Below are 18,500 nucleotides of genomic sequence, written 5' to 3'. Positions count from 1 at the left end.
GTGAATTTACCCTTCAATGTTCATAAACATTAAAATAGACCTCTAAAATTAAACACTTCTCTTTTCCAAATCTTGTTCACTCAGAAGAAGGAAAAAAAACCTTGACATCCTCTCGCGCCCTTTCTCTCTTTCTCTGCGCGTGCACTCTGGCACAAAAACGCAGCAGCAGCGGCACCAGCAGCAGCTCCGACCCGACGCCTCTCTACCTTCTTATTTCCCAGTGAATACTGCCAGCTGCAACTTTTGTCACCGCACAGCTGCCGGTGGTTCCTCCTCACGCACATTACGAAGCTGGATTCATTAAAAGTCAAGAGAGGCAGCTGGATGATGTCACATCCGTGAAGAAGGCTCCCTATAACCCCTGAACGCGGCTCCGGATTTTCGCTGCATGCATGACCACAAACTTTTTCTCCCCCCTTTTTTTTTTTTTTTGTTCTTGTTGCAGTGACGAGAGGTTTCTCCCCGCTGCCCACATGGCATGCGTAACGGGGACGAGTGGATGGATGATGTGCCCCCCTCCTCTTCCTCCTCCTCCTCCTCCTCGTCAGGAAGCCACGGTTTTTACCAGCGCGTAGTGGACGTGGTGGTGGTGCGAGGAGCACAGGGGCAGAAACTTGCGTTAAAAGAAAAAAGAAAAAAAAGAAATCTTGTTCCCGTCGCGGCGGAGGAGGCGGAGGAGGAAGCATCGCAGCAGCGGCAGCCGGCAGGATGTGGTCGCTCTCCGTGGTACTGAACCCGCTGCTGTTCCTGCTGCTGTTCGGGTACTGCCCTTCTGTGGTGAGTTTCCCTTAACACTACCTCTTTTTTTTGCTATTTCTCTGAGAAAGACACATACTTTAAGTTGAGCGGCAGCTCTCGCTCTGCCATGTAACATTAGTGCTGTAAAGTTAACATCATTGGGGATGTAATTAATTAGGGTGGAGCACTGCACAACTGTCTGTGAATGACCAAAACCCACAGAATGAGTCATTTCTGTTTCCTGCCATTGCTGCTTATTTGGTTGATTCTTTGCTATTATAGCATAGTGTAGTCAATATATATAGACTATTGTGATGTAAGCAATAACTGACACTAAGGATATGAAAAAATAATCTGGAATAAAAAAGAAACATACTGAATGTAAAGTAGTGATGGAGGAAGAGGCACCCTCACAGCACTCATGTTTATTGCCTACATCAACCACATAGCACTGATATTGATCCTGGAGTATTGCCAAGCATATAACTCACTTTTAAGGGAGAGTTCAGTCATTGTAAAAAAAAATATATATATATAAATAAATAAATAAATAAATAAATAAAGCTTTGCTGTTGTGGATTACATCCAAATCCCCTCCCAGACGGAAGAAGCAGAGCTAAACATCTTGAATCTTGATACAGGCAAATTGAGACTTAACAGACTTAAAACTGAAAAGATCTGTCCGTTTTCTGATGCAGTTCTTTTTCGTGCTGCCTCTGTGTTTCTAAAATGTGAGGTTTGGCAGGATAAAACATTTCCTTTTTCAATTTGAGCTTTCCGAAAACGACAATGCAATTGGGAGCATTATCACAAATTAGGGGGAGCATCTTGCAGATCACCAAGCCATTTGGACCAGAGCAGTGGTCGATTAGGTTCATCCCAGCCATGCAGAGTGCTATCCCTGTGCCAGTATGTTGGTTGCAAAGCAAAGCAGTGTCTTCCCATAGCATCACCTGGAAAAGTGGTATGCAGAATTTATGTTGCTATAGGGGAAACAGGAAAACGTTGACAGGCTGAGTCTGCGTGCTCCAAACTGTATTCAGATCTGTCAGAAAGTCAAAATGAACGCCCAAAACAAAAGAGGACCCAGCTGTCTGAATTATTTAATGAGAGAAAAACTCTTTGTGCAGAGTTCCCCACAAAAAAAAACCCTAGTTGGAGAGTGCATCTGGCTTGGCTGAGCTACAGATTCATTTTAATATGAGGAAATGTGCAAGTGAAGAAGAGTGGGGGGGGGAAGGATGTGCGTCACTCAAGAGACAGTAGAGAAAGACCGTTTTAACAGATTAGTGAAACTGGCTTCTTTTTAGGAGGCTTTCAAAGCAAAGTAGGGGGAAAAAAGGGGCTGAGGATGTGTTTTTTCTCCCTCTTTTATCCCATTCAGCTATGATGCTGAGGGAGGCTGATTTCAGCTACAGTCATGGTGCACCAAGCCTTCTAGTCTCCCTAATAATTTCATAGACTACCACAATGTACCAGACATGACCTCCAGATATTTCAGTTCAGCATCACTTTTTCCTCTGCTGCTTCCCTCTGTGCTGCTGAGCTGAGGAGCTCAGAGCAGAAACATACCATGGAATTAAAAAAAGAGAAGTTGTTATATTCTACTTTCAAGGCTCTAATCAGATAATCGCATTAGGAGCAGCTTTGCATCGGGGCATCGGCAGAATAAGCCTTAATTCCTAGATTACAAACTTTACAAGCAACCAGTAGAAAGGTGGACAAAGATCAAGGCTGCGGTGCTTTGATAATACCAGAAACAATTTCTTTACAATCTGATAACGGTAACGTGAGAGATGAGATGAGCTGGGGAGACGAATGAAAGCTCAGGAGACTTGAGATCATAGAGCGTGTTTTTTTTTAATCTATTTATTTGTTTACTGACAGAAAATGTGTCAGGATGCAAAATGTTAAGAAGCAACACGGCAACAATGTAAATAAAATCCTCTATCACAATATGGCATTGAAAGGCATGGGCAAGTGTGTTTTTATAACAATATAAACTAAGCTTGATGGGTTTTTTTTACACCTGCACAAAGCAGACTCTCTGTAGGTGACAATGATGAGTCAAAGCCGGCTCTTTCTCCTTGGCGTGACGTCTTTGCCTGCTCAGAGGGGACATGATCTTTCATGGCTGTTTCCTAACGCTCTTTAAACTGCTCAGGCTGACAGGCAAGGATGAATTGGGCGGAGGAAGGAACGCCCGCACTATAAACAGGGCACTTTCATAATTCTTCTGTCCACCCTCTCCAAAGACTTCAAAAAACATGTTTCACACGTTTTTTTCCTCCCTACAGGTAGAGCATAAAACAGAAATTGTGGCTGGTTTTGTGCCGAAGGGGGGCTGCTGGTAGTGCAGAGGAATTTACCACCACCTCCAGTCAAAGGTTGCCAGTCTTTGGCTTGGAGGCATGTGTTAATTTCCCAGGCCGACATCTCACGGCAGTATTGTTTAAATACTTCCTCTCTTCCTGTGACTGATGGCCATCAACTTTTCCTGCACTACTTGAGGACTCTTTGATCAATATTTGGAGTAAAACTAGTTTTTACTGTGTGCACTCTTTGACAGTGGTTGATGGCGTGGCATTAAAATATGCTGTATTGGCTTGATGGTGCATAACTTAATGTTCTTAAGGTTTTATACTCCAAAGCTGTGGAGCATATTGAATGTAATAAAGAACGGGAAAAGCCCCCCACAAATCAGGTTTATCTGCGTCTTCCAGCAGGACTTTTAGTTAAAGCATTGGAAGGCCTGGTGAGGAGAAACAGAGGAATTTCACCACTTGGGTTATTCATCAAGGCCAGGAAACACTGTTTATTGTTGAAGAGGAAATTCACTAGAGACCATATACTGTGAGTGGAGGAATATCTTACGGCAAAGGCAGTTTGTTCTTTCAAAGCTCAGACTTTTTATAAGTCAGTGGAATTGGTTGGTGTCAGAGCTTTGGGGGCACGAGGCAGAAAAATGGATGACCCACGAGGGGGAAAAAAAATAAGGAAACCATAACTACTGTGTGCCGCAATTTCATGATGGCGATGTCATCGGGGTTCACTCTATTTTATGTGTCTCTCTGTAGATGTGTGTGCTGCGTATTTGCCGCCTGTGCCTGACTGTGCTTCTGTATGCAGACCATCAGGCCAAAGGAAGGGTGGCAGGTGTACAGCTCGGCTCAGGATGCAGATGGGCGTTGTATCTGCACAGTGGTGGCACCTGAACAGAATCTGTGCTCCAGAGATGCCAAAGGCAGACAGCTCCGCCAGCTCCTGGAGAAGGTGTGTGCAACACAGCCACACACACACACACACATTCCTGTTTATGTAACAACACACACACTCAGTCCCTCTTTCTCTCTCATGCACATTTACAGTAAGCACCTGCATTCATAAAGACATATCACATCGATTTCTATCGTTATTTGTGCTTCTTTGTTGCTCTAATCCTCAGAGAGATTGCACCAGCCAGGTCCATAACCCTATTTTCCACTTCTGCATATATTACATGGGTGACATCATCTGAATGGCTGCTTGTAAAGATGAGAACGCTCTCCATCTCACCTTAACACAACTGGAGTGCAACAAACCACTGAGGGTTAATTCCAGCCTTTGGACTATAGTATTATCAGGGTCGACATGTCTAACTGGGAATGTTATTTCTGACAGGAAGTGGACTGTTTCTCAGCCTTGGAAGAGTTTTTCCACATCTACCACCATTGGATTTTGTTGTTTTTCTTGTTAAACAAAGCGTTCATTTTGGATTCATCTCATAAAATTAGCTCTGAACACAACAGACAAGATTGTGAACTGAAGTAGAAACATCAAATTTGAAATCAAATCTTAGTTGTTGTTTTTTGTTTTTTTCCCCCCACCATGACAGTGGGGATTTAATGCATTATCTACAAACAAACAAACAAACAAACAAACAAACATACAAGCACGGCACTGGAGTCACTTTCCTAAATTAGTATGCCATATAAGGAAACACTGCTGTAGCCTACATTTTAATGTTGTATGCCAAAGGCTGTTCTCTGTCATTCATTGGGGCCTTTGACACTAATGTACTAAGCTGCCGCAGGGCTTCAGTGAGGCCATTTTAGGATCCCTGCGCCAGAGACAGAAAAGTATGCAGAACACAATGTGTGAGTGTTGTGCCACTTTGCTAGTGATGTGCTCCAGTAATGCTGGTTGGTTGCAATTATAGTCAAAGGGAGGGGAGAGAGGAGGTCATATTTCTTCTTGCTCAGACGCCCAGTAAAACCTTGTGAGCTTTTGTCAAACCAGAGAGAGACACTGTCAGGCCTCTGTGTCACCTCAATGCTTTGAAATACCTTGCCAACCCAGCAGATTCCATAGTTTATGTTATATTGAAACTACTAAATATACTTTTCAAGACAGATCAACAGTCCCATGTCTGTGTAAAATTAATCTTAAAGCTCTATTCAGCTCACACATGGACGGTTAAGAGACAATCACATTGGAGGTCAGAGTGTTGATTTATTCCTTGGGACGTTGGAGCATGGCAGGCTACTGAACGGCTGAACATGGAGGACATTTTAATCCCGCGGTGGATGGAAAAATCAATGCCGCGCTGTTTCATTCTTTTCAAAAGGTGCAGAACATGTCGCAGTCAATCGAGGTGCTGAACCTGCGGACGCAGAGGGACTTTCAGTACATCATGAGGATGGAGAGCCAGATCAAAGGCCTGCGGTCAAAGTTCCGACAGATCGAATCGGACAGGAAGACGCTCGTCAACAAAAACTTTCAGGTATAGTTTTTGTTTTATGTTTATGCCTGCAAGAGACATCACAGGAGCCGGCGAAAAAGGATTTCTTCTGAAGATGCCTGAGAAGCATCAGAACTGATAAACTTTCATTCCTGACGAGACCGAGTGCAAGTCTGCCACTGTCCGGCCAAGGACAAGGTTGTTTTAAGAGCGAGACGGGATGCGGGGGCAGTGTCCAGCATAGAAAACAGCGGGAGTGACAACACCTCCTGATTGCTTAGTCGGGTAGATTCATTATCTATTTGCTTAAAGGATAAAAGCAGTGACTGAGCAGAATAGTTGAATGAGTTAGAAACTTCAGCAGCACTGTAGTTGCAATGAGAGGAGTCTTCTGCCACATGTGTCCATCTGTTCAGTTTATCTAAGATTCAAATTTACTCTGAACACATCTGTAAAACAAAAAAGTAAAGAATATATGAAGTGAAAGCCAGTTCAAGAAGTGCAGCAGGATAGAGGGTAGAGGGCCTCTACATGATCTGACGTTGTATAATCAACATTGCTTTTACATAACAATAATAAATGGAGCAATTACTATAATAATTATCTCTAGTATCATCTATCAAGCAAATGTGTTTATTCTTACTAGACCCTCTCCTCTTTCCTCCTCCCCTCTGTTTCGTTTCGTTACAGCTCTGTGTGCTCTTCATCTAGATAAACTTTTTAATGTAATGGTTTTTTGTGTGTTAGAAAACAAAATTATGCTGTTTTCCCTCAAGCAGTAGTATTTTTTATAATAATGAATTCGTAAGAAGCTGACAAAGAGTTTGCTTTTTGTGCAACACAATTGTGGAACACTTTATTTTTATCAGCTATTGACTCACTCCTATAATAAGATGCAGGTACCACAGTCTCTATTGTATATATTTGGCATTGATCTGCCTATCCCTAGATTCTCATAGTTGTAGAAACGTAATTTTCTTACACAAGTGAAAACAAGCCCGAGAGGTGAGTCGGTTTTCCTGGATAGTACAGTCTGCTTCAAATGATGTCGGCCTAGTTAGTTTGAAACTTCCTGAAACTGCTGCACTGAAAACAAACTCAATCTTTCCTCCAGATTGTGAGAGTTGTTACAGCACCGACGTATTCTTGGTGTTTTTCTAGGAGCTAAAAGGAAAGATGGAGTCCCTGCAGCCGCTCATCCCCGTCCTGGAGCAGTACAAGACAGACGCCAAACTCATCTCTCAGTTCAAAGAGGAGATCAGAAACCTGTCCGCCGTGTTGATGGGCATCCAGGAGGAAATGGGCGCCTACGACTATGAGGAGCTGCAACAGAGGGTCTTAAACCTGGAAAATCGCCTCCGCAACTGTATGAGCAAACTCAGTAAGTCTGCTGCAGGAAAAAATAACAGTGGGGCACGGTCAGCCAAAGACTAGACTATGGAGAAGGGATCATCAGGCACTTTTTTTTTTTTTTTGCAGCAACCAGCAGATTGGTATTTTAGATACAGAAAAAAGGGACAGAGCAGAGCTGCTTCGAGAAGTATCTACTTATAGTCCCATGAAAAGGTAAATGATGGTAGCATCCATAAGCTTGGTACCGCTAAGTGAAAAAGTGCAACCCGTGGCTCATAAGAAGTCACGATCAATACATTTATTTCATGTTTGATTGTTTTTTTTCCCTCTCTGAATCCCCCTGGTTCCTTTTTATAGCCATTTGCGGTCAGACACTGAAAAGCTGTGGTTTTCGTTGCTCCATCCATTTAAGTCAAACTTGAGGCTAATAAGATCAATTCTGCCTCCAGAGCAGCTTTGCCTCTGATAAAGGTTTGCATAACCAAAGCCCCAATTTGCCAACTGCCAGGTTATCAACATTGATGGGGCCTGTCAAAGTGTCAGCCTAAATAGCTAACATGTGAATGCTAATAGGATGTGGCTGGAAATCTGTCTGAGGCGGGCGATGATTACTCAAGCATTCGTTGTGCTTGAGCTTTGATTGAGTAAAATAGCAGTTAAACACTTAATAGGGGAACTTGGAAGCTTAAGTGCAGGTGATAGCCGGCTGTCATTTGGCACAATTAAAGTGTCTGGCAAGATGAATAAAGTGCAGCTCAGACTACTTTCAAAGATCAAACCATATGGGATCAATGTCCGATGGTGTTTTTTTTTTACAAGTTTGTTATATTGTGGCATTTTCTTTCATTATCTGCTGTGATTCTCTAACAGCAGAAAAAAAGCATGTTGTGGTGCACAGATGCTGCTCACAGAACATCCACAACAAAAAACCCTTTTGATTGAAAAATGAGCCTCTACCAAAGATTTAAGCACTCCAGCGCTTTGAGATCTATTCCAGTTTATTCCAACCGTAACAACATTTTGTGCTGTATGGCCACCAAAGATCTGTGTGATGTGTTTCGCAGCATGTGGCAAGCTGATGAAGATCACTGGGCCGCTGACGGTGAAAACGTCGGGGACCAGATTTGGAGCCTGGATGACCGACCCACAGGCGTCTCCCAAAAACAACCGGGTGAGCCCACTTAATGCGCTTTCTTTATGTTGCAACACTTTGAAGCTACACTGAGGGGAGTGGGTTTAATAATTTACATACAACTGCATCCCTGCTGTTGTTCAGCTGGTGAAAGATGTTGTTGTGTTAGAACAACACACTCCCTAAAGGTTTTTCATTCATTTAAATGTTTAGAGTTCAAATATAAAACTTCACTCATGGAAACAAACAAAATAACACATCATGAACCAAATATTGGAAGTCTGCACTTTGTTTTCTCAACACAAGGCCTTCAGTGTTGTACTTTACAGAATCAGTAAAAGCCAGTGTACTGTATAGATCTGTGGCACTTTGTCAATTAAAACATGTTTTTATTTTTTGGTTTACAGAGCATCCAGGGTTATTCATCAGACTAAACTGTGTAGATCCTTGAGACCGAACAAACTTGTTAAACGCATTTGCCTCCCCATAAAAGCATTTGCAAAGCCATTTTTTTAATACTGCAGAGGCCAAGTGGCGGTTTCCCATGCAGTAAATCCACAAACACGCTGCTCCTCAAGTTGAAAATAATAAAAAAAAAAACAGAGTCTCAGAGAAGAAAAAGCTCTTATTTAGTCAGGCAAAACAACACAGACATTATGTAGGAGTATGTAACTTTCCTCTTTTTGCTTTGAACATTTTCCGTTTTGAAAATGTCTTTCTTTACACGCATGTGTGCTCTCTAATGAACTCGTATTCTTTTTTCATAAAACAATGTACCGTCTTAGCCTCCAATCTCTGTATATATTTTGTGTGTGTTTGCTGTGTGTTTGGTGTGTGGTTGTGATGAAAAAGAAAAGAATTAGCATCTTGCCCAGGACTCCCCAGCAGAAAAGATATTGTATCTCAGCAGGACATTCCTGGTTCAATAAAGGACAAAATAGAAATATTACCACCACTATCATCCAGTGTCGTACCATGAAGCAGCAATTTGTACTGCCTCACCCGCCTGCTGGTACACACACACACACACACACACACACACACACACACACACACACACACACACACACACACACAGACAGACACACAGTATACAGATACAAAAAGGTAGAAACACACATAGGCCTGGTTCCTTACACTATGAAGTTCAGCTCACTCCGGGTAAAACTGGGTTTCACTGAACTTAAAGGGATAGTTCAACATTTTAGCAAATTGGCCCATTGCCATAATCCCTATAGTCATAGCAGTAGGTTTGTTACCTTTAATTGGCAGTGCAAGCTATTTTTAGAACGGCAGAGCAGAGCCACCAGCTGCTCAGAGCTACGCTACGGAGGCTAATGGGATTTCTTGGTTTCCCTCATCAAACTCATCAAATACACAATCCAACAACTCCAAAACGCTCTGGTGGACAAGTTGTGACCTGCACATTCACCACGCTATGAGATAATAACGTAACGTTACGAGACAGAGTTGTTTTCGAGGTAAATGCAGAGACTGCTAGCTGAAAAACGGCCCCCGACGGGAACGCGCATCAGCAGTTTTGCATGAATTTACCTCTAAAACAACTCTGTCTCATAACGTTCTGTTATTATCTCATAGCGTGGTGAATGTGCAGGTCACAACTTGTCCACGAGAGCGTTTTGGAGTTGTTGGATTGTGTATTTGATGAGTTTGATGAAGGAAATCAAGAAATCCCATTAGCCTCCGTAGCGTAGCTCTGAGCAGCTCGCGGCTCTGCTCCACCGTTCTAAAATTAGCTTGCACCGACAATTAAAGGTAACAAACCTACTGCTAAAACTAAAGGGATTATGGCAATGGGCCAATTTGCCAAAATGTTGAACTATCCCTTTAACATTGGTCAACCAGTATAACAAACTGATTATCAACTGAGTAGGCTACCTCAGATGATAACTATGTTGTGTTCATATGGTAACTAGAATTTCTGAATACGTTTTTACTGGAGACAATGGGAGCATCACATCGCTCCAATTGTCATTTTGTTCAAAATGTAAAAGCCCTGGAATAGATCCAACTGATCCATAAGAAAATCCACTGCTCTTTCTTACTCAACACTTTATTGGAAACTCTTTTGTCCAAGTCAGGATCCTTTAGGAGTGAGTATTCCTTGTTTCCAGTGATCTGATTGATCGGGGTTTGATCTGATCCTCTGCTGCGGTGCAGGTTGGTTAGCCATGTTGCAGAGGTCACCATAGTGATTAATTCTACCTAAAGGTGGTTAGACTGTACTGTACTGTACTGTAGGCCTTATGACACCAGAAAAAACCTGAATTAAGCCTAAACATAGCTGGATACAAGCGGCACGACTCCTTTTCAAAACATTGCTCTGTAGCACCATCAGTGGTCAAAAACTATTCAATATAAATAATTTAAAAACTATGAAAAAACCCTAAAAAACTCTATTTTACTAAATAATAATAAAAGCCCTCAAATACTAAAATCCTTCGTCTCACTTAGGAGCTGTATTCTGAGATAATCAATCCAAATTCACTCTGTTTCCAGGGGTGGTTAAAGTTGTCCTTCAGTTCTAGTTGGAAGAGAATAAAAATCCATCATTCATTGTTTTTTGCTTTAAATAAATGGTCGGCTCTCTCTTTTATTCTGCTTTTTTTTCTGAAAGTCACAGGATTGTTGTGTGTTTGTGTTCATTTGTCACCAGGTCTGGTACATGGACAGCTACACCAACAACAAGATCGTGAAAGAGTACAAATCCGTGGCCGATTTTGTGGCAGGGGTCGAGTCGAGAACGTACAACCTTCCTTTCAAATGGGCCGGGACCAACCACGTGGTGTACAACGGCTCTCTGTACTACAACAAGATGCAGAGCAACATCATAGTGCGGTACAGCTTCGAGACGGGCCGCGTGGTCACGCAGCGGGCTCTGGAGTCGGCGGGCTTCCATAATGTGTACCCCTACACCTGGGGAGGCTTTTCAGACATCGACCTGATGGCGGACGAGCTGGGCCTGTGGGCCGTGTACGCGACCAACCAGAACGCAGGGAACATTGTCATCAGCCAGCTGAACCCCGACACGCTCCAGATCCTCAACACGTGGAACACAGAATACTCAAAGAGGAATGCCGGCGAGTCTTTTATGATCTGCGGGACGCTCTACATCACTAACTCCCACCTCACCGGCGCCAAAGTGTACTACGCTTACTCCACTAAAACCTCCACCTACGAGTACACAGACATTCCCTTTCACAACCAGTACTTCCACATGTCGATGCTGGACTACAACGCCAGGGACCGCACCCTGTACGGCTGGAACAACGGCCACCAGGTCCTGTTCAACGTTACACTTTTCCACATTATTAAAACAGAGGACACCTCTTAAAGCAGAGGAACAAGATGGAAACGATGGGGGAAAAAAATTTATGAAACGGATGGTTTCACCTGAATGTTCTGATTAATTCTATTTATTTATTTATTTATTTATTTATTTATTTATTTATTTAATTTCCCTGATTAGTTTTTTGCATTTTATATAAATTAAGTTAATGACATCTCGTTATTTTGCCTGCTGATTCATGGAGAAATTCCCCCAGTGTGGGAATGTGAAACTCTCCATAAAAATAAATGACAGCACAAATTAAGACAAGTTCATTACATTATATGGAACACACTGCAGACGCACATTTTGAACTAAATAATGGCACTTTTACTTAGCAACTTTCAGAAAATCCTGAACAATGAACTGCGGGTAATTTCTGCCGTTCTCCTTTTCTCTCCGAAAATGAAAGCTTTCTCCCCAAAATGAAGTCCTCGTATTTATAATGATTTCCTCTCTCCGTATTGCATTTATTCATGCCTCCCTAATTTATTCATATTTTGACTGTGCTCACTAATTGTTCGTTTTGTTTCCATTCTTCCCCTGCCATTTATTCATCATCATCTGCTAATTTATTCCTGCCTTTCACCAACTCCACTTAGCTTTCAATTTGTCTTTGTACTTTTCCCTTTCAAAAAGTTTGACCTTGTACAAGACAATGAGAAATGTGGTGAACCACAATGAACCTGTATAGTTATTGCACTTGGCTTTTTTTGTGTCCATGAAGATTCTCAGTCATCCAGGTCATAAGGATATCTGTAAGTACTAAGTCAAAGTACTATGGCCAACAGCAAACTTGGTTGCCTTTAACTTAGTACTTTGAGATATGAGCTTTTTTGTATCTTCAGCAACAGTTTGTATGCCTTATTCAGTGCGGTACGTTCTGTAAGCCCAAGGATAACAGCTCTCGTGCATGAATGTTGGCTATCCTAATAGCATTTTTACTGTAACTGTACATCTGTGTATTTTGTATTTGCACAGCATCCCATTCTCCTGCTCTCTAGCTATAGTTATGGTAAAAAAAAACAAAAAAACAATCAGTTTATACAGACAGCAGTAGATAACTTCAATCATTTGTTTGTGTAAATAAGAAGTTATACATAAGCTAAATAAAAGTATTGTTTTCAATAAAAGCAGTGTTTTTGTGTGTGTTTTGTGTTCGCAGGATGAGACTTTGGTTACTTTCTCTCCTCTGCAGCCAAAAGAGGGAGAAAAAACACAGAAATACGTCAAAAGTGAGGTAACGTCGCACTACGTATAATTTAATGTGAGGTCACAGTGAACTCATAGACATGAGTGCAGTTCTGCCAAAAACTGTCCTCTATAAGCCAGAGTGGCTTTTCTCATTTCCTGCACTGCTTTACCCATTTCACATCACTGCTGCTGTTTCTTAGAGCTTTAATCACATTAGGATATGTGCCTTTTTTCCCCCTGGTTACTCTCAGTGAGGGACAGCATCCTTGTACACTTAATGACAGCAGCTCGTGTTTTAGTTTGGGCGTTTTTTGTTTTTTTTTACTTTGATCTACTGGGTTTCGACTGTTGACTGTAACTCTTTCTGCTCCACTACTTTAGATTAAAAAGGAAAGTTTGTACAATATCAATGTAAGCAACATGTCACAGCCTTTATTTAATCAGGTATATTGGTTTAAGACAGCGACTTATTTAAACCTTGAGATGCAGATGGATAATAGAGCCTAAAATAAACAACTTTGTGACATAATTAAATTACAAACATACAAAATATAACATTCATGTCAACATAATTACTTTAGAAGAGAAATGTATAATCTGATTACTTTGTACAAACTGAGTGAGTTAATTTGTTGAACAAAATAAATAACACGTTTCATTATTTTGGAGGAAATGAGACAAAGATTTTCAGTTACACTGAGATTTCAATTGAAGCGAGTGAGAGAGAGTCAAGTGAGAGGTTTTAGAGGTTTCTGAAAGCAGCAGGTGAAGGCAGCCTATTAAAGTATCTAAAAGTAGTGGCACATGTAGCAGAAAAGCGGGAGTGGTGTGATTTGTGAACAAAAGCTGATTTACTTTGGAGTTTATTAAGCTCCACTAGTTAAGGTGTTTTCTTTGCTGTCTGGAGCAGAGTGAGACATGAATACAGATGACATTAGGAATGTGTGAAATGAGCTTTTAGGTTTGTTTTTAAGCAGGTGACTTGAACTTAAAGAGGGATGCAATGCAGTCTTTATCAAACTCCTATTGTATGGAGTTATTTAAAAAATCCTGTATAAATCCTTAATAATTCTAAAAGCCATTGCAGAGATCAATTAAGTGTTAGTATAGTGTTAATATAAGGACTGACAAAAAAAAAGTCCATCATGAGATATAAGAGGAGGCATAAATGGGTGCAAACTCATATACCAGATAATAAAGCCATCTTACCAATAATACAGGGGCCATTAACCGCAGGCAGACAGACTCAGAAGTATGAGTTACACCTTTAATTGGCAGCCTGTTAACGACTGACTGAGCTCCTCACTCGGGTGGATGAAAACTGAACGTGTGCAAATTTAACAACAAGAAGACCGAATATAAGAAGTTTCACGTCCTGTCAGAATCCACTCATGCTGAAATAAACATGATAATTAGTGTTAGAAGAAGGAATTAGTGAGATAAGAATCTGACAAGAATTCACTGGCAAACTCTGAGATTTTTCAAACATTCATTTAGTGGGCACATTGAAATCCAAGAATAGAAGTTAATTATGGAGCAAACACACAATTGTCAAGCAGTTATATTTGACCCCATCTATTCTTGTAAGGTTAATGAGGGAGGCAGATCTTTTTTACACTGTAAAAATGTGCAAGTTTCCAAGCAAATTAACGTCAGCGAGTCTGAAAATAAATCTTTACTTCCAAGATCATTATTGTAAACCACGGCTGGTAGCGAATGGCGTTGCATATAATAAGACAGTGACTAATAAGCGCCACTATACTGAGGGATTGTTAAAAGAGAAGCTGATTTTTATGACTCCAAACAGACAGACCTTGTTAAGATTCACACTTTTTGCAGTGCTGCTGTGTTGACTCGTGTGTGTGTTGACTCATTTTCTGTTGTGCGAGGAGGTGTGATTTCACGGTGTGTGTGCGCGATGGCCTTGAGGACTTTTTTTAGCCATCCACTGTTACAGTACACACACACACATATGCATGCACAAACACACAACAGTGTAAGGACACCAACTGACAGCGTCTGTGCTGAAACTCTCCCCCAGGTTAGATCAGATCAATGCAGGTCAGCCAGACAGGAAGCATCTCAAAGGTCACGGAAACAGTCACGCCAACCAAGATATTGATCCCTGGAGGGCGCCAATGTTAAGCACTTTCCCTATGCATTAGACTTGTAGTCAAGACCGCCTGAACCGAGACTAAAACACTACCAAGACCAGAGAGTATCAAGACCAAGACCAAGACCAAGACCAAGACCAAGACCAAGACCAAGACCAAGACCAAGACAGACCAAGTCAAGACTAAGACCAGTTGAGCTCAAGACCAAGACCGAGAACGAGACCAAAAAAAACTAGTTACTGTATACCATATTTTGCTATTCCGCATGAGTTGTAGAACGCAAGAGGACGAGTGCCAACACGTCAATACATTTTTGGTACCACTTGAAGGGGGCGCATAAATAATGATATTCAAAATAGAAAATGCATGCCTGCCTGGATATTGTAGGCTACAAATCCCTTCGAGACCATTCTGCCAGTCCGAGACATTGAGAGACCGAGAGACACGAGACCGAGACAAGACCGAGACCAAACACTGTCGAGACCGAGACGAGACCAAGACCACTTTTTTGTGGTCTTGGTCTCGTCTCGTCTCGTGTCTTGAGACCAAAAAGACTCAAGAACTACAAGTCTACTATGCATCAAGTCGTACGCCTCTGTCAGCATCGTGCAGCACTGAATTCTTGAATTAATAAAAAAACTTCAAGCATGGTACAAGTGTGACAGTCGCACAGCAGATGCCAGAGTTGTGGTGAATCTCTAAAGGAGATGAAACCAATACTGTAACATGGTAGAGTACCATCTCCTTCAAGCAAGAGCGCTCTGAACCGCAACCCTGCCAACCCACTGACTCCGCCACTGGCCAACATTTTTTTCTATTATTAGTCTACTCGATTCAGTGGAGCACACTCATATTCACTCATGTTTCACTTCTTTATTCAAGTGATTGCTTTTGTTCAACACACTCTTATTCAGTTGAGTTTTTCCCCTTCTCACTGATACAGAGAACAGAGAGTTTTCTATGTGGATCCAGCACAGCACTAGGCAAAAAAAAAGAAGCAAAAAACGCCATGTACTTGGGAATCTGTGGTTACTCCCATGTTTTCCCACTTAAAATCACTGATCCACTACATCTCAAACACAATTCTGCACCGGAGCCACTTCATATTTCTCAGAGTGTCCTTTTTTTTTTTTTTAAATGTCTCATTAGTGCCAAGTCTTGAAACAGCACAATGGGGCCCATGCACCGTGAGGCTGTAACACTTATAATGTCATCCGGCTGCTAGTATTAATCAAAACTCACACCACCACCCACAAATATTGAACCAAAGTGGATATTATGTACTCTAATTTAATTAATTTTTACAATTTTATTCATAATTCTTTAATAAGACAGCTGGTTTCCTGAGAAGCCCTCACATAAAGAAGCCTACTGTAAATATTAAGATGTGTCATCACTGGAAAAAAAAACTCTTGTAGTGTAACACCTGCGATGCACACGTCAACATTAATTCTGCTTGTGCATGAATTAGCAAATCTGTGTAGTTAGATGTTATGGGTATGGTACTGTGGTTGTCATCTAATATAATACAGCATGTCATAGATGCAATAACAGAATGTGATGCACAGCAAATGAAATCAATTGAATTAAACATTTAAAGAGGAAGCTAGTGACAAGTTCAAAGCCGACAACGACAACGACAACAACAACAAAACTGAACAGTGATGGGGTGTTAACATTAAGGATAATCCCGTTCCCGTTCATTGGATTTGTGTTGCTAGGTAACAGCTTGGGGTTTCATTTTATTTCCTGTCAGCTTTTGATATTAACAAACACCGTAACAGGAAATAAAACCAGACCCAAATTAGGCTGCTGACTGTGAAGCAGTCTACAGAATTGAAACAGAGGCAGCATTTAACGCTCGCTGCAACTTTCCAGCTGCAAGCCAACCCATCACCAAAATGTAATTACTGTGGTCCATTTGATGCTGTCCACCGGAAACCTTTATTTATCATTATTACAGCATAAGCATTAACATCTGTTGACTAAAAATGTGGATGACTTTAGCTGTCAGCTCAGCTTTGCCAGGACGGAAGGAAGGACTGGAATAAAATGAAACGTGTACTGTAAGCACAAGAAGAAGACGAAGTGTTGGTTTTCTGAGTTTGAGCTGAATTACAAAGTCTGTGTATGATAATAAACGATAGCATGTGAGCCTACAAATCATCCTGACAGCTGGGAAATAATGCTTTAAGCGTGGGAGATCAAGCCGTGTCACCTTAAAAAAATCAAATTGTGTTTGTTAAGATCATATTCACACATTTCTTTGCCGGATTTTACACAACCACAAGAGACAGGAAACACAGAAGTGTAATAAAAGCAGGGAGATATTTCCACTTTGATATGGATGTGGGGGAAAAAATGGGGGGGGGGACAAACAGAAAAATTGACATTCAATAGTTTTTTGTTGTTGTTGTTGTTGTTGTTTTCAAAAGCAGTTTTTCAGTTCCTGTGCCAATTTCCACCTTGGGTGAGAAAAGAAAACATCAATTCAGTTTCGATTGTGTCAGGTGTTTTCTTATGCAGCCGAGGCACGTTCGAGGGCAGTGGAAAACAGTTTGAGCTCAAGATAGAGCTGCAGTCTGATGTCTCTAAAACAAGTCAACTGTGGTGATTGAAGTCATTAAAGTTAACTGCTATTGGCGGAAGAGAACACTTAGACTTTACATTTAAAGCAGGACTATAACAAGACAAGATTTAGTCTCTATCAGGGGCCTGAGTAAAAGTGGAAATTTTATTGTGATTGCTGTAATACTTTAGCAAATTATATTGTTGCCTTTAGAATGAGAATTGACTGATTCGGGTTCAGTATAATGTTGTTTTTGGTAGTAAAATCCTAATAAATTCGAACATTTATTACAGTTTTTAGTATCTATAAAGGTGGAGTGCACGGTGTCGCCTCTAACAGAGAAATTACAGAATAGAGTTTACATAAAAGCATGTAAGTGGTAATTTAAAAGAGAAAATTGTATTTTGAAGTCTTTTCTATTGTGTAACTCGCAAATAGAGAAGGTTGCACTGTATTGTGTGGGCACGAGGCCCAGTAACTGTCAATAGCTCATCTTATTCATGGTTTTGGCTTTTACATTTTTCATTAATAATATTGAAACGTAGAGCTATGGCTTTATTAACAATACATATTTTTTCAACATTCCATTCTGTTAATTTTTGTTTACTTTCTCTCCCAAAAAGTTGTTAAGAAGAGCTTGCTGGGAAATCCAAAGTACGGGTAAAGACGTTTAAGATTTATATATGAAGCAATGTACTGTTATCTGTGTGGTGTACTATTTGCTGGTGTGCCATGGTTTTTGATGAATGAATATGATTGTCACATAAGGTAAAAAAAATAAATATTTGCACTGGAGCCATTGTTAGGGTTAGGGTATATGATGTGAATGTGTCAAATTGAAGAGGAACTACCTTAACTACCTAACTTTACCTTAACTATGCTACAGTTTTACCTTAATTACGTAAACAGCTTCAGAGTAATTGAGATGGTTAAATAAATGACTTGTAACAAGGAGAATGGAGGAGTCTCTTGGCCTCCGACCTGATATCCCAGCTCTCGTCTCGGCGGCACCACAACACAAAATGCACCCCATAATCTCTTGTTTATGAAAGATAAGACTACATATACACATTGTAACGTGTATATAATAAATGACGTTAACCACCGCTCCATTGATTGCTTTCTCGCCGTCTTAGTTAAAAACAAATGCACATGTTCTGGAGGAGGGTTAGAAAAACGGCAGAAAAGTAACTGGAACTGCATGGTTCGCCTTTAAGCCATGAAGAGACAAATCCTTTTTTTCCTCCTTACAATCATTTAGCTCTATAGAAAATAGATCTAATCTGTCACATTTCAGTGTCTATCAGTTGACAAGTCTATAAATACTCAAT

General features: G+C 41.0%; 1 protein-coding gene across 1 annotated transcript; it reads left to right on the top strand.

The window, feature by feature from the left end:
- Positions 1 to 708: 708 nt before the first annotated feature.
- On the top strand, positions 709 to 11,298 carry LOC311000702 (noelin-3-like; the record flags this gene model as incomplete). The annotated part of the gene is made up of 6 exons (XM_083991500.1): positions 709 to 777; positions 3,868 to 4,011; positions 5,345 to 5,500; positions 6,620 to 6,839; positions 7,876 to 7,982; positions 10,621 to 11,298. 6 exons carry the CDS (start codon positions 709 to 711, stop codon positions 11,296 to 11,298), a joined length of 1,374 nt encoding a protein of 457 aa, XP_083847626.1.
- Between the last annotated feature and the right edge of the window lie 7,202 nt (positions 11,299 to 18,500).

The sequence above is a fragment of the Trachurus trachurus genome (assembly GCF_905171665.1).
Source record: "Trachurus trachurus genome assembly, chromosome: 17".
Classification (NCBI taxonomy): domain Eukaryota; kingdom Metazoa; phylum Chordata; class Actinopteri; order Carangiformes; family Carangidae; genus Trachurus; species Trachurus trachurus.
Note: the sequence above shows the minus strand (reverse complement) of the source record. Positions and strands in the feature narration are given on the sequence as shown.